General features: G+C 42.9%; 1 protein-coding gene across 1 annotated transcript in view; it reads left to right on the top strand.

Annotated features, from left to right (window-relative positions):
* gcn1 (GCN1 activator of EIF2AK4) overlaps positions 1–12,878 on the top strand; it is a 62,541-nt gene that overhangs the window by 31,411 nt on the left and 18,252 nt on the right. Inside the window, exons 30-45 of the mRNA XM_062998890.1 lie at positions 428–617; positions 1,631–1,701; positions 1,793–1,958; positions 2,788–2,982; positions 3,103–3,349; positions 4,485–4,606; positions 5,732–5,846; positions 5,946–6,125; positions 7,275–7,495; positions 7,652–7,720; positions 7,912–8,050; positions 8,233–8,429; positions 9,490–9,632; positions 10,924–11,041; positions 12,000–12,215; positions 12,312–12,476. Of these exons, the coding sequence (XP_062854960.1) occupies positions 428–617; positions 1,631–1,701; positions 1,793–1,958; positions 2,788–2,982; positions 3,103–3,349; positions 4,485–4,606; positions 5,732–5,846; positions 5,946–6,125; positions 7,275–7,495; positions 7,652–7,720; positions 7,912–8,050; positions 8,233–8,429; positions 9,490–9,632; positions 10,924–11,041; positions 12,000–12,215; positions 12,312–12,476 (2,554 nt within the window). The remainder of the gene's footprint in view (positions 1–427; positions 618–1,630; positions 1,702–1,792; positions 1,959–2,787; positions 2,983–3,102; positions 3,350–4,484; positions 4,607–5,731; positions 5,847–5,945; positions 6,126–7,274; positions 7,496–7,651; positions 7,721–7,911; positions 8,051–8,232; positions 8,430–9,489; positions 9,633–10,923; positions 11,042–11,999; positions 12,216–12,311; positions 12,477–12,878) is intronic.

Genomic DNA, 12,878 nt, shown 5'->3' with positions numbered 1-12,878 from the left:
CCTTTCGGATGAATTGGAACATTGATTGAGAGCCAGGCTTTCTTGCCCGACATCGGTGCATGACCTCTGAAATGCTCTTTTGATTGACTGTGCAAAAATTCCCCTAGACTTGCCAGAAATGTGAAGGCTGTTATAGCAGCAACTGAACTAAAAGTGATAAACGAACAATGTTGTAGAAAAAAGCAAAAAGGATGATCTTTATAATTTATGTTTGTTTAGTTCTGGTCAGTTAAAGTTTTCCTGTCTGTGAAGCTTTTTGATTGATGATTTGTAGTAGTTATATTCATTAAATGTATGAATGAAACAAAGCTCATCATTAAAATTTTACAATATAATTATAGAATTTAATAATAGATAAGTTAATGGTGTTCGATCAGTCAGTTTTTAATGACTTTTGTACTCTGGTTATTATATTTATCTTTCTCAGGCTTTGGCAAAGTCTTTGTCTGGAGTTGGTACCTGAGCTGTGTCCTCTCCTGATCAAAGATGTGACCCACCATGAGGAGACGGTACGAGTGGCGGCAGCTGAGGCGTTATCCAGTGCAGTGAGTCAGTACAAGGACCAATCAACTTCTGTCCTGTCCCAGCTCACCGAGCTCTATCAGCAGAAACTCTATGTGAGTCTTTAAATATCATCTATACGTTAAAGCAGCGGTCCCCAACCACCGGGCCGTGGACCAGTACCCGTCCGTGGGTCATTTATTACCGGGCCGCACAGAAAGAATGAATCGTCACGCCTAGGTGGGAGCAGCGTCTCGTTGCAGCAAAAAAAAGCTCATTTTACATCGTTTGTGAGCAATATTATTAAATCCTCCCTTCCCCAAACGGTCCCTGAAATTATATTTTATATGAAACTGTTTTGTGGTGAAAGGTTGTTATTACGCTGCGTTAAAGTTCATAAATGCTTCATTTCTACTGCTTTGTGGTCTCATGTAGTCTTTAACTTATACCAATATTTGGAACTGGGAGAGCAATGCATCAGCCAGTAAAGCTTCACAATGAGTTGGCTGGAGTAGCATGGGTGTTAGCGTTTTTGAATGTTTTGAATGATAATAAAGTCAGCTGACATTTTCTTTCCTGGGTTCATTTACTTTCCTTGCCTGCATTAAATTACAGCCTTACTTAGCTGTGGAGTGTAATAAGTTGTGTCAGATTAAACTGGAAAATGCTGGACCTCTTTCATTATACTCTTAAACCTGAGTGTAATCTAAGGTTAGCATGTTTCATGGGGTACTCTTTATGACCCTGTGGAACTGACCAGGACTTCACCACGTTTTCAAGTGAGTATGTTCTAATAGCTTCTGTGGTGGCTTGGTGGGTAGCACTGTTGTCTCACAGGAAGACGGTCCTGGGTTCGATTCGCAGGTGGGGCGGTCCGGGTCCTCTCTGTGTGAAGTTTGCATGTTCTCCCCGTGTCTGCGTGGGTTTCCTTCCACAGTACAAAGACGTGCACGTGAAGTGAACTGGAGTTACAAAATTGTCCATGACTGTGTTTGACATTAAACTGTGTAAGCAGTGACTACCTGTCCTGTCACGAATGTAACCAAAGTGTGTAAAACATGACGTTAAAATCCGTATAAAATAAATAAATAAAATCACTGACAAATCACTACTGTAATGATCCTTGCAGAGACCACCACCAGTCCTAGACGCTTTGGGCCGAGTCATCTCAGAAGCCCCTCCCGACCAGTGGGAAGCTAGGTAAAGCTATCATGGATTAGTAAGGATTGATGGGATCCTCTGGAAATGTGTGGAAAGCTCATCATTTTGAGACATTGTTTTCTTTTTGCAGGTGTGGTATAGCGCAGGCCATCAACAAGCTCTCCCAGTGTCTGAACGAAAGTCAGGTCACGCCCCTCTTCCTGTTCTTTGTACCCGATGCTTTAAATGACAGACACGACGAGGTGCGACGCTGCATGCTGGACGCTGCTCTGTCCGTCCTGAATGCACATGGCAAGGTATCGTATTACTTAATGTCTTTTCCTACAACAGTCTACCAGTTGTTCATCGGGTTGTTTGAATGACAATTATTTTATCATGGCTTTGTACTGTGTTGTCCTTTAAAAACCCTGACGTTGATGGAAAGCAATGACCTACTATGCTTGGTAGTATAGTAAAATGTTGCTGCACTAGAGCAAGACTTGGTATCAGTCCGTTATAAAAGGGAAAAATGTAAAGACATGCTCTTAAAAAATTTGATTATTATATACTTTGGGGTACAAGGATGTTGGGACCTGAAATTTAAATCTAAGCAGAGCCGTCGACCTGGCTGGGCATCCACACAAACACTGTGTTTGAGGCAGTGTGTTATTTGTGATGCAATTTTTTGCTGAATAATGCAATATTTTGTAAACTTATTCATGCAGTTTTTAGTGTGTGAGGTGGCACAGTGTACCTTTTCGTGTGGAGTTTGCATGTTCTTCCTGTGTCTATGAGGGTTTCCTCCAGGTACTCTGGTTTCCTCCCACAAGCCCAAAGCCATGCAGTCAGGCTAATTGGAGCTACTTAAAACTGCCCTGTGTGTGTGTGTTTGCCCTGTGATGAACTGTCAACCTGTCCAGCGTATTTTCTACGTTTTGCCCAATAAATCACACCCACCACGACCTTGATCGGGATAAACCAGTATTAAAACAACCAATGAATAAATGAACGTTTAGCATGTATCTGATGCAGTGTATAATGCATTAAATACACTGTATTGGAACCTTTAATCGTAAGTCGATCTACCTGTTGCTTGTAGCTCAATTTAGTGCCTGAATTGTGAACCAACTTCTCTTTTTTTCATAGGACAATGTGAACTCTCTCCTGCCCGTGTTCGAGGAGTTTCTGAAGAACGCCCCTCAGGATGCCAGTTATGACTCGGTGCGCCAGAGCGTGGTCATTCTCATGGGCTCTCTGGCTAAACATCTGGACAAGAGCGACCCCAAAGTTAAACCCATCGTTGCCAAGCTTATCACGGCTCTCTCCACTCCATCACAGCAGGTAAACTGCGCTCAGTTAAATGACTGGGAAGTGTGAATGCTTTAATCGACCCAACCAAAGGCAAATTATTTAGTTGATAGAGATTAGAAATGTACAAAACTGTGTGTTTTACTTGCTCAGGTCCAGGAGTCAGTAGCCAGCTGCCTGCCCCCTCTGGTGCCTGCTATTAAGGAAGATGCGGGTGACATGGTGCGCAAGTTGATGCAACTTTTGCTGGAGAGTGACAAGTATGCAGAAAGAAAGGGAGCCGCCTACGGTCTGGCTGGGCTCGTCAAGGGCCTGGGCATTCTGTCACTCAAGCAGCAGGACATCATGACCACACTCACCGACGCCATCCAGGACAAAAAGAACGCCAGGCGCAGAGAGGGTGAGAAGTATTTAGTAGACGGAGAATCTAAAACTGTTTTAAGACCTAAATTGGTATTTCAAGGTAGACACCCACACATAGTAACACTTACAATTTTAAATTCAGCAAATGTTTAAAGTAATTTTTACTTGTAATGCCAAGTTCACACTATACGACTTTCCAAGTGGTCAGGTCGCTGTACAGTTCACACTACACAACTGGATCTCTTGTAATCGGGAGTCTTTCAGGTCGGTGTGGCTTTAACACTACACGACTGATCGGCGATAGGGGGTTTCACACTACACCATCTATCACCAACTAGAATCGCAGGCGAGCTTCTCTGGTCTCCCAAACTACGTTCTGTCACGAAAACAAACACGAGAAGTGACGAGGGGTTTAACGATACCACGTCCAAAAATGCACGTCGACAAGTAGCGAGCGATCAAAGTTTGTGTGCTGATGTGCAGCATAAAATCAAAGAGAAATATAAATGAATCTGAGTGGATTTGGCAACGCGACCAGCAGGGATTGTTTTGTTCTGTAGCGAGTTGGAGGTTAATAAATATTTAGTGTCGGTATTATGGTTCGGCGTGGACGATAAGTTTATAACTATTTTAAAGCTTGTGTGTGTGCCGATGTATTCTGATAGAAACCTTATTATCCCCCTCACCACACTCATTGCCAGTCGCAACCGACTGATCCAGATATTCAACATGCTAGAAATCTCTCCTTAGTCGCCGAGTGCTCGGTGAGCCGCTCGGATCGAGTTGTTGAACAGTTCACACATAGCGATTGAGAGCCGAGTTTAGATCGCCGAGCGAACGCCGAGTTGCTCCCGAGCTGCCACATCTAGCGGCGACCAGTCGTCGAGCGAAAATCAGGGCAAAAATCCTGTAGTGTGAACTAGGCATAAGTAACAGGCATAGCATAAATCAGTGGGAGCTGAAAAATAATAATAAGTAAATAAACTTTTACGCAAACACCCTCTTGTGGAGGTTCTGTGTTACATATTGTAAATCACAGTGAGCATCTTTCAGAGAGAGTAGGATGCATTGTTTGTGTTGCCTGTAAGAAATCATGGACAAAATGTTGGTCACCCTGGCATACATAATGCATTTGTAGAATCAGGTTCTAATCATTTGTTTTTCTCCCTCAGGTGCGCTGTTTGCTTTTGAAATGCTGTGTAACATGCTGGGGAAGCTGTTTGAGCCATACGTGGTGCATGTGCTGCCCCACCTCCTCCTCTGCTTCGGAGACGGAAACCAGTATGTCAGAGAGGTACGGATTGTGCCCATTACTAACGGGGGAAAAAAAATTGCTAGTTCGACCATGGTTAATGTTAGAAGCTCAGTGTTATAATGAGGGGCTTTGTGATGAAGTAAGCTACCCTTACCCATCACCAGAATGACTATTGTATGTACTTACCTGTCGAACCTGTGAATGACTGACTAAAAGAGTAACTAAGGAACAATACTAGGTTTCACTTACGTGGGGGAGAAAAGACCTGTTGGATAGTGTACACTATAAATAATGTCAATGATTGTATATATTGAAAGTGCCATGGTCACGAACGTGTATAAAAGACGGTGTATTGTTGCCGTTACCCGTTGTAGGGTGTGGGGTATATGTGTATTCAGTACTCGTGACTTACCTGTAATAATATAATAATAATATTATAATATTGGTAATAATATTGGTTTATTCAGAGGGAGGAGTTACTGAGATATAAGCAGAATGCAGGTAGAGAATGGGGAGAACCTGTGATTAGGGAGAGTGAGAGAGAGCCAGCCTTTATGACTTTGCAGTCATTGGTTGCGTGTACCAGACGTGATCATTGTTCGTTTGTATACTTATCTGTTTTGTTTTTGTCCCACTGTGTGCGAGCTTGTATTTATGTAAATAGCTGTTATTGTCCGTGTATTAATAAAGGAGGCAGAGAAAAAGAAGAACATCTGTGTCCTTACCGTTCCTTCAAGTTCCTCGGACTGGTCGTCCCATCACAGGCTTCGACTAGGTTTTTTTGTCATTGGGGTGTTTTCCTACCTTAATTACTTAATCTAGTCATTCCCAGTTCCCGATTCTGAATCACACCCCCTCTGAGGTGTCAAATATTCGGCCGCTTCTTTTTACCTGCCAGTGGAGGGTCCCACACAGAGCTGTATTGCTTACAGAGACCCACTGGTGCCCGGACCAGTCCCAAAGATTGCATATTACAGCAGGAGGAGACCCCATCCAACCTCACTTCCCTTAATCAATACCCTTAGTCATAGCCAGTTGCTTGGGTAGTGCAGCAGTCTATTACCCTAACCCTACATAGAATGTGAAGCATTCCTCCTTTTCTATTTAAACAGGAAATATTTATTATTAAGTTAGAAGTCATTTTTAATTGTATTTCTTTTGCAGGCAGCAGACGACTGTGCTAAAGCTGTGATGCGCAACCTAAGTGCTCACGGGGTAAAGCTAGTGCTGCCCTCACTTCTGGTGGCACTGGAGGAAGAGTCGTGGAGGACAAAAGCAGGTCACCTATCACTCTGCACTCTCATTATGCTTACTGTACTTATTATTTTTCATTGCTCCCATAACAGTACTGCTCTTTGATTATTTGATTCCTCCACAGGCTCAGTGGAATTACTCGGTGCTATGGCATTTTGTGCCCCTAAGCAGCTTTCATCGTGCCTGCCAAGTATCGTGCCCAAGTTGACTGAGGTGCTCACAGACTCGCACATCAAAGTGCAGAAAGCCGGCCAGCAGGCGCTTCGGCAGATCGGCTCGGTTATCCGGAACCCCGAGATCCTGGGTGAGAGTGACGGCATTGGTCATTATTTCATACCTCGTCCACACTGCACTTAGATGTTTTGATGCAGTTCTGCCTGAAGGGTTTTTAATAATGTTAGATCCGTCTTTATTAGCCATTGAGCTGGTTATGATCACAGATGTGGTTGTCTCGCTGACTCCACATTTCACTATTAAAACATGTGTGGTAGCAGAGTACCAGAAGAGCTTCATCCACTTGCACACATACAGTAATGGTCATTTTATAAGCACCCAAATGTATATCAATCTACCTATCTACACAGACAACAGACTAAGTAACAGCAGCAATAACTACAAACCAATACTCGAGTACAGTAAAACTACCCCTACCTAGCTCCGTCTATACTGCAGACACCCATGTTCTACTTATGACCTTAAAATATGCAAAAACAATCCATAACTCAGAATCATGCCTTAAATAAATACATAAAATTATTCCTTAATGGGAAATTTCCTTCTTATCTGTGCTGCCCTTTTGATGCACACTACCATGTGTCTTGCAACACGAGCTAGCTGTTTGTACTTAAAAACTCCACCCTATTGTTTGTGTAGTAAAGCGGCTTGAACATAGGATTTTGCGGTGCTCAAACCCAACAGACAGTTGTAGCTTAGTGGTTAAGGTATTGGACTGGTAGGGCGGCACAGTGGCTAAGTGGGTAGCACTGTCGCCTCACAGCAAGAAGGTCCTGGATTCGATCCCCAGGTGGGGCGGTCCGGGTCCTTTCTGTGTGGAGTTTGCATGTTCTCCCCGTGTCCGTGTGTGTTTCCTCCGGGTGCTCCGGTTTCCTCCCACAGTCCAAAGACATGCAAGTGAGGTGAACTGGAGACACTAAATTGTCCATGAGTGTGTTTGATATAAACTTGAGAAGTGATGAACCTTGTGAGTGTAACCAGAGTGTAAAACAAACAATAATAAACAAACAAACAAACTGGACTAGTAATCAAAAGGTCACTAGATCAAGTCCCACCTCTGTCAGGTTGTCAAAGGAAAGGCCCTTAACCTTCAATTGCTTAGACGGTATACCACCACAGTACTGTAAGTCGCTTTGGATAAAAAGCTTCTTCTAAATGCTGAAAATGTAAATGTAACGTAACCCAAGTATTTCTTTTCTTTTTGTTCTTGCCCTTTAAGCCATTACCCCCATTCTGCTGGATGCGCTGACTGACCCCTCACACAAGACTCAGCACTGTCTGCACACTTTGCTTGAGACCAAATTTGTGCATTTCATTGACGCCCCCTCCCTGGCTCTCATCATGCCTATTGTACAAAGGGCCTTCCAGGACCGCTCCACCGATACGCGCAAGATGGCTGCTCAGATCATTGGAAACATGTACTCTCTGACCGACCAGAAGGTGCACGCTTCACTATGGATTAGAATTTAACAAGTGATATTTGAAATGTCTTTTATTCATCTAAAAGTTATCAGCAGCTTTACCTAGTTATGTATTTGTTGTAAGGCTTTCAGAATACAGTCTAAATGCTCAGGTTTTATTGTGTTTTATGTTCAGGATCTGTCCCCATACCTGCCCAGTGTGATTCCAGGACTTAAAACATCCCTACTGGATCCTGTACCAGAGGTTGGTTTCTTTTACAAGTTCATTTGTGTCATACAAAGTCCCTATACTGCCAGTATTCACCATACCATAAATGTAGATTAGACAGGTACATAACAGTTTTGTTTTGTACTCTTACTTTACCTTATGTTTATGTTGTGAGTTTTTGAAGGTCCACACACCCCTCACATAATATGTTTTTCTAACCCTGACAGGTGCGCACAGTGTCGGCGAAGGCTCTGGGTGCCATGGTGAAAGGTATGGGTGAGTCCTGCTTTGATGACCTGCTCCCCTGGCTGATGGAGACTCTGGCCTCTGAGCAGAGTTCAGTGGATCGTTCAGGAGCTGCACAGGGTGAGTTGTATGGGGTACTGACTCTCTATCAGTAGAGGGCGGCACAGAGACGGCAGAGTGTGTGTGCAGGTTGTCAGGGTCCGGGTCCTTTCTGTGGGGAGTTTGCATCAACTTCTACTCCTATCAAATTCAAATGACTAGATCAGAGAGAGGTACTATACAAATGTGTTTATCTATCTTAGGTCTTGCGGAGGTGATGGCCGGTCTCGGTGTTGAGAAGCTGGACAAGTTGATGCCTGATGTTGTCCAGACTGCCAGCAAAGTGGACATCGCTTCTCATGTGCGCGACGGCTACATCATGATGTTCATCTACCTGCCGGTCACTTTCGGGGACAAGTTTACTCCATACGTCGGTCCGATTATTCCCTGTATCCTCAAGGTACAGAGTCTTATTTTCATTCTGCTTTAATAGAAGATAAATGAATGAGGGTAAAAGAGAAAAGAGAAGTGGGCTAGCATTGTGTACAGAACAGGAAAAATAACAAATACACGCCCAAACACGTCGCTTACATCATTTGTTTGTTCCCCTACGAAGTTTAAAAACAAGTACATTAAAAAAAACAACCTAGACACCCCATAAACCCGTATAAGCACCCCTATAACATATCTAATACAGTAAGGCATTTAATAGTTTAACATTTTACAGTTTTTTTGTGCATTCTAACAGATTCTACAGTAAAGAACAAGTGATACAGACAAATATTAAAGGAAATGAGACATTGCGAATAACATCTATGCAATGTTATTCTTATATAAGCATGGTGTACAACATCTAAATAAATAAATAGAATAAAGTTTAAGTAAACTGAATAATGTTAATAACAATGTGGTGGCGGAACACTAACTGTGGATACCAAACATCATGTAAATAAGACCATATATAACATTTTTTCAGACTTTTAATTTATTTTATATGTTTAACATTTTTTATGTATTTGTGCATTATTATTTTTAGCTGTTTTTTTATGGGGCACTTAAATCATTAAGGCAGGCCGCCTCATAACTGGGCCTATATTTGTAAGATCATCTAAGCAAACATCCACAGAGCAAATAAAATCACTTCCAAATGATTTTGGATTTTGGAATTTAAGCTCCTGTTATTTAGTTTATTTATTATACTGACAGGGTGGCTCGGTGGGTAGCACTGTGTGGAGTTTGCATGTTCTCCCTGTGTCTGTGTGGGTTTCCTCCGGGAGCTCCGGTTTCCTCCCACAGTCCAAAGACATGAAAGTGAGGTGAATTGGAGATACAAAATTGTCCATGACTGTTTGATATAAACTACTTGTTCTATCATGAATGTAACCAAAGTGTAAAACATGACATTAAAACCTTAATTAATAAGTATTGTACTGACTAATCACATAAGTTGAAGTTGTTTTAGCAGCGCAGCATTAACTGTGATTTTTAAACTCATTCCCTCTTTGCTTCTGTGTTCTCAGGCTTTGGCTGATGAGAACGAGTATGTGAGAGACACGGCCCTGAGGGCAGGACAGCGGATCATCAGCATGTACGCGGAGACGGCCATTGCTCTTTTGCTGCCTGAGCTGGAACAAGGCCTGTTTGATGATCTCTGGAGGATCAGGTGGGATACAAGCTCAAACTCTGGTCTTTTTCCCCACATCAGCCTCATTCATTCATTCATTCATTCATTCATTGTCTGTTTTACCACCGCTTTATTGTGGTGGGTCTTATTTATGGGCACAAGGTAGGAAACACCCCGCACAGGTCGCCGGTCTGTTGCAAGGCACACACACAATAAGTGCAATTTGTAGTAGCTCCATTTGACCTGACTGCAAGTCTTTGGACTTGTGGAAGGAAACTGGAGCACTCGGAGGAAACCCACATAGACACAGGGAGAACATGCAAACTCCACACAGACAGAAACATAGCTGCCAAGCCAATTGAATCAAGCCCAGACCCTTCTAGCTGTGAGGTGACAGAACTACCCACTGTGCCACCCAACATTATCAATCTCAGTCTATATTTTAATTATTGTGATGTCCCATGGATCCATCAATCAAGGTGATTGCTGTCTGAGTTAACTTCATTTAACTTTATTTATTATTTTATCTTAGTCCTCATTTAGCAGACACTTTTTTCAAAGTGACCATGACCGTATACTGTCTAAGCAATTGAAGGTTGAGGGCCTTGCTCAAGGGCCCAACAGTGGCAATCTGGCAATGGTGGGGATTGAACCAGTGACCTTACGATTGCTGTTTTCCAGTACCATAACCGTAACTGAGTGGCAGACAAAGACAGGATGAGTGAACTGACATGCTTTGGAACTTCTATTCATTTCCAGTTCCCGATTGTGAATATGCTGCTGCTTGCTCAACCCCGGGTTTGATCAATGAGAGCTGGATCACCCAAACTGACACGAGTCCAATCTGTGAGCGCAGTTTATCACCTGCCTCGGTTCCCACCCAGAGCCATGTAGCATACAAAGAGCCACACTAGGCTCCATGTGACCCACCCAACCACACACCCACATTCTACTTTAGAACCTTTTATTCAATATCGAACGCAGACACAATTCAAAAGAAACAGCAATTACAAGCCTGTACAAGCCAGATGCAATTATGCATGAATGACACTTGAGAAGTTGAAAGTCAATTCATAAGAGTAGTGAGTCCATCACTCACACTGAGTAACAAAGTATTTCTGCACTAACTTACATAACTGAAGACTCTAGCGTTTAGTTGTAAGGCTAATAGCACTTTAATTCCACTTACGTTGTTACAAAAGGCTTTATATTAAATAATCAATCACAGCCAACAGTAAAATGCAGCTCTCACAGACTGTTATAGACTAAAAACTTGTTTGTAATGGCATTGAAGCACCACTGAATCATGCTTGAAATTCGGTTTCCTCAGGTTCAGCTCTGTGCAGTTGCTAGGAGACCTGCTGTTCCACATCTCAGGAGTTTCAGGGAAGATGACGACCGAGACTGCATCCGAGGATGACAACTTCGGCACAGCACAGTCCAACAAGGTACAGGGTTTATTAAAGAGAAAAGTCCAAATTTAACCAGCCACCACAACAGCTGTAGATAGACAGAAAGAGATCTTCTATCAATCTCAGGAAATAGTATCGTTACAGCAGCAGGGAGATAGAACACGTATAGTGCACAACTATGGGGGGGTAAACATTATATAAATAAACAAACTATGAATAGAAAACACAAGGAAAAGGATGTACAGGGGCTTGGCTGTATGCAAATATGGAGTGAAATACTGTAATATATTAAAATATATGATATTTATGATATATATAATGTTACAAGGAAAAAATAGAAGCTAGAAAATAACTAACGAGCTGTCTACTACCTGGGCAGCGGCCTCAGTAGAGAGGATTCTAATAAGACTATGAACTCATAAGGCAGATTATTTAGACGCACTACTTAGACAGCGATTATGTCACTACAGTTTGTGCTTCCTAAGCTAACACAGTTAGCCTTAGGCCATTCAAACCGACAGGCTGAGGCGGCACAACTTGCTAGCACACCAGCTAACGTCTCCCTCAGTGTAAATAAAACAGTCAAATTGTCCCTGACGAGTCTGAATTTGCAAATAAATGACACTTGTGCACCTTTATACAAATGAAAGATCAATGAGAATTTATTTACATTTAAAAGAACTTTGTTCATGTTCGTCTGCCATATTTGTAATTATTTTGTGAGAGAAGTTGTGTCGCACTGAATGCTGGGATTACCTTCACTGCTGAGGGAGCATCAGACGCTCCCTCGTTATTCAGTCAGATTTTCACTTAGTATTAGAATGCTTCAGAAGTGGCATTTTAAGGTATCTAAGAATTGAGACAGGATTCTTCTCAGGAGCGTAGGATGATGTAACATGCATCTATGTAGAGAGATCACTCGGTTTTCAGACAGGCTCATAGTATCTCACAGATCCATGAAGTGTAAAGTAAACTGTCCATTTTTAATTTACAGGCCATTATCGGCGCTCTGGGTGCGGAGCGGAGGAACCGTGTGCTCTCCGGTCTATACATGGGCCGCTCGGACACACAGCTGGTTGTGAGACAAGCCTCGCTGCACGTCTGGAAGATTGTAGTGACCAACACACCTCGTACACTCCGAGAAATCCTCCCCACACTCTTTTCTTTACTGCTGGGCTTCCTGGCCTCTACCTGCCCGGACAAGAGAACGGTACGCACACAGTACACACACGTGCACACTTACCTAGTCACTACTCATGTGAAACAGTCTAAGCTTGAACTCTTTTTCTGTTCTGTGCTTGCTCAGATTGCAGCTCGTACTCTCGGGGATCTGGTGAGAAAACTCGGAGAGAAAATCCTTCCAGAAATCATCCCCATCCTGGAGGAGAGCCTGCGCTCCGAGAAAAGCGATGAAAGGCAGGGCGTGTGCATCGGCCTTAGTGAGATCATGAAGTCTACCAGCAAAGATGCAGTACGTCATTTTACACTATATTTTTTATTTCTGATTTTTTACTCATTTTAACTCCAGTGCTTTACAAAGCTGTGTGCTTAAAAGATTCCTATTGAAAAATATGGGGCCCTATTCTTGACTACATTAAGGATATGATAGACACTCTGGATCCAGAGGATTAAAAATATTCTGTGTATACTTAAGTTGCTGGGGCGGCACGGTGGCTAAGTGGGTAGCACTGTCGCCTCACAGCTAGAAGGATCCCCAGGTGGGGCGGTTCGGGTCCTTTCTGTGTGGAGTTTGCATGTCCTCCCCGTGTCCGCATGGGTGTCCTCCGGGTGCTCCGGTTTTCTCCCACAGTCCAAAGACATGCAAGTGAGGTGAATTGGAGATACTAAATTGTCCATGACTGTGTTCGATATA

Source organism: Trichomycterus rosablanca, chromosome 7 (genome assembly GCF_030014385.1).
Source record: "Trichomycterus rosablanca isolate fTriRos1 chromosome 7, fTriRos1.hap1, whole genome shotgun sequence".
NCBI lineage: Eukaryota > Metazoa > Chordata > Actinopteri > Siluriformes > Trichomycteridae > Trichomycterus > Trichomycterus rosablanca.
Note: the sequence above shows the minus strand (reverse complement) of the source record. Positions and strands in the feature narration are given on the sequence as shown.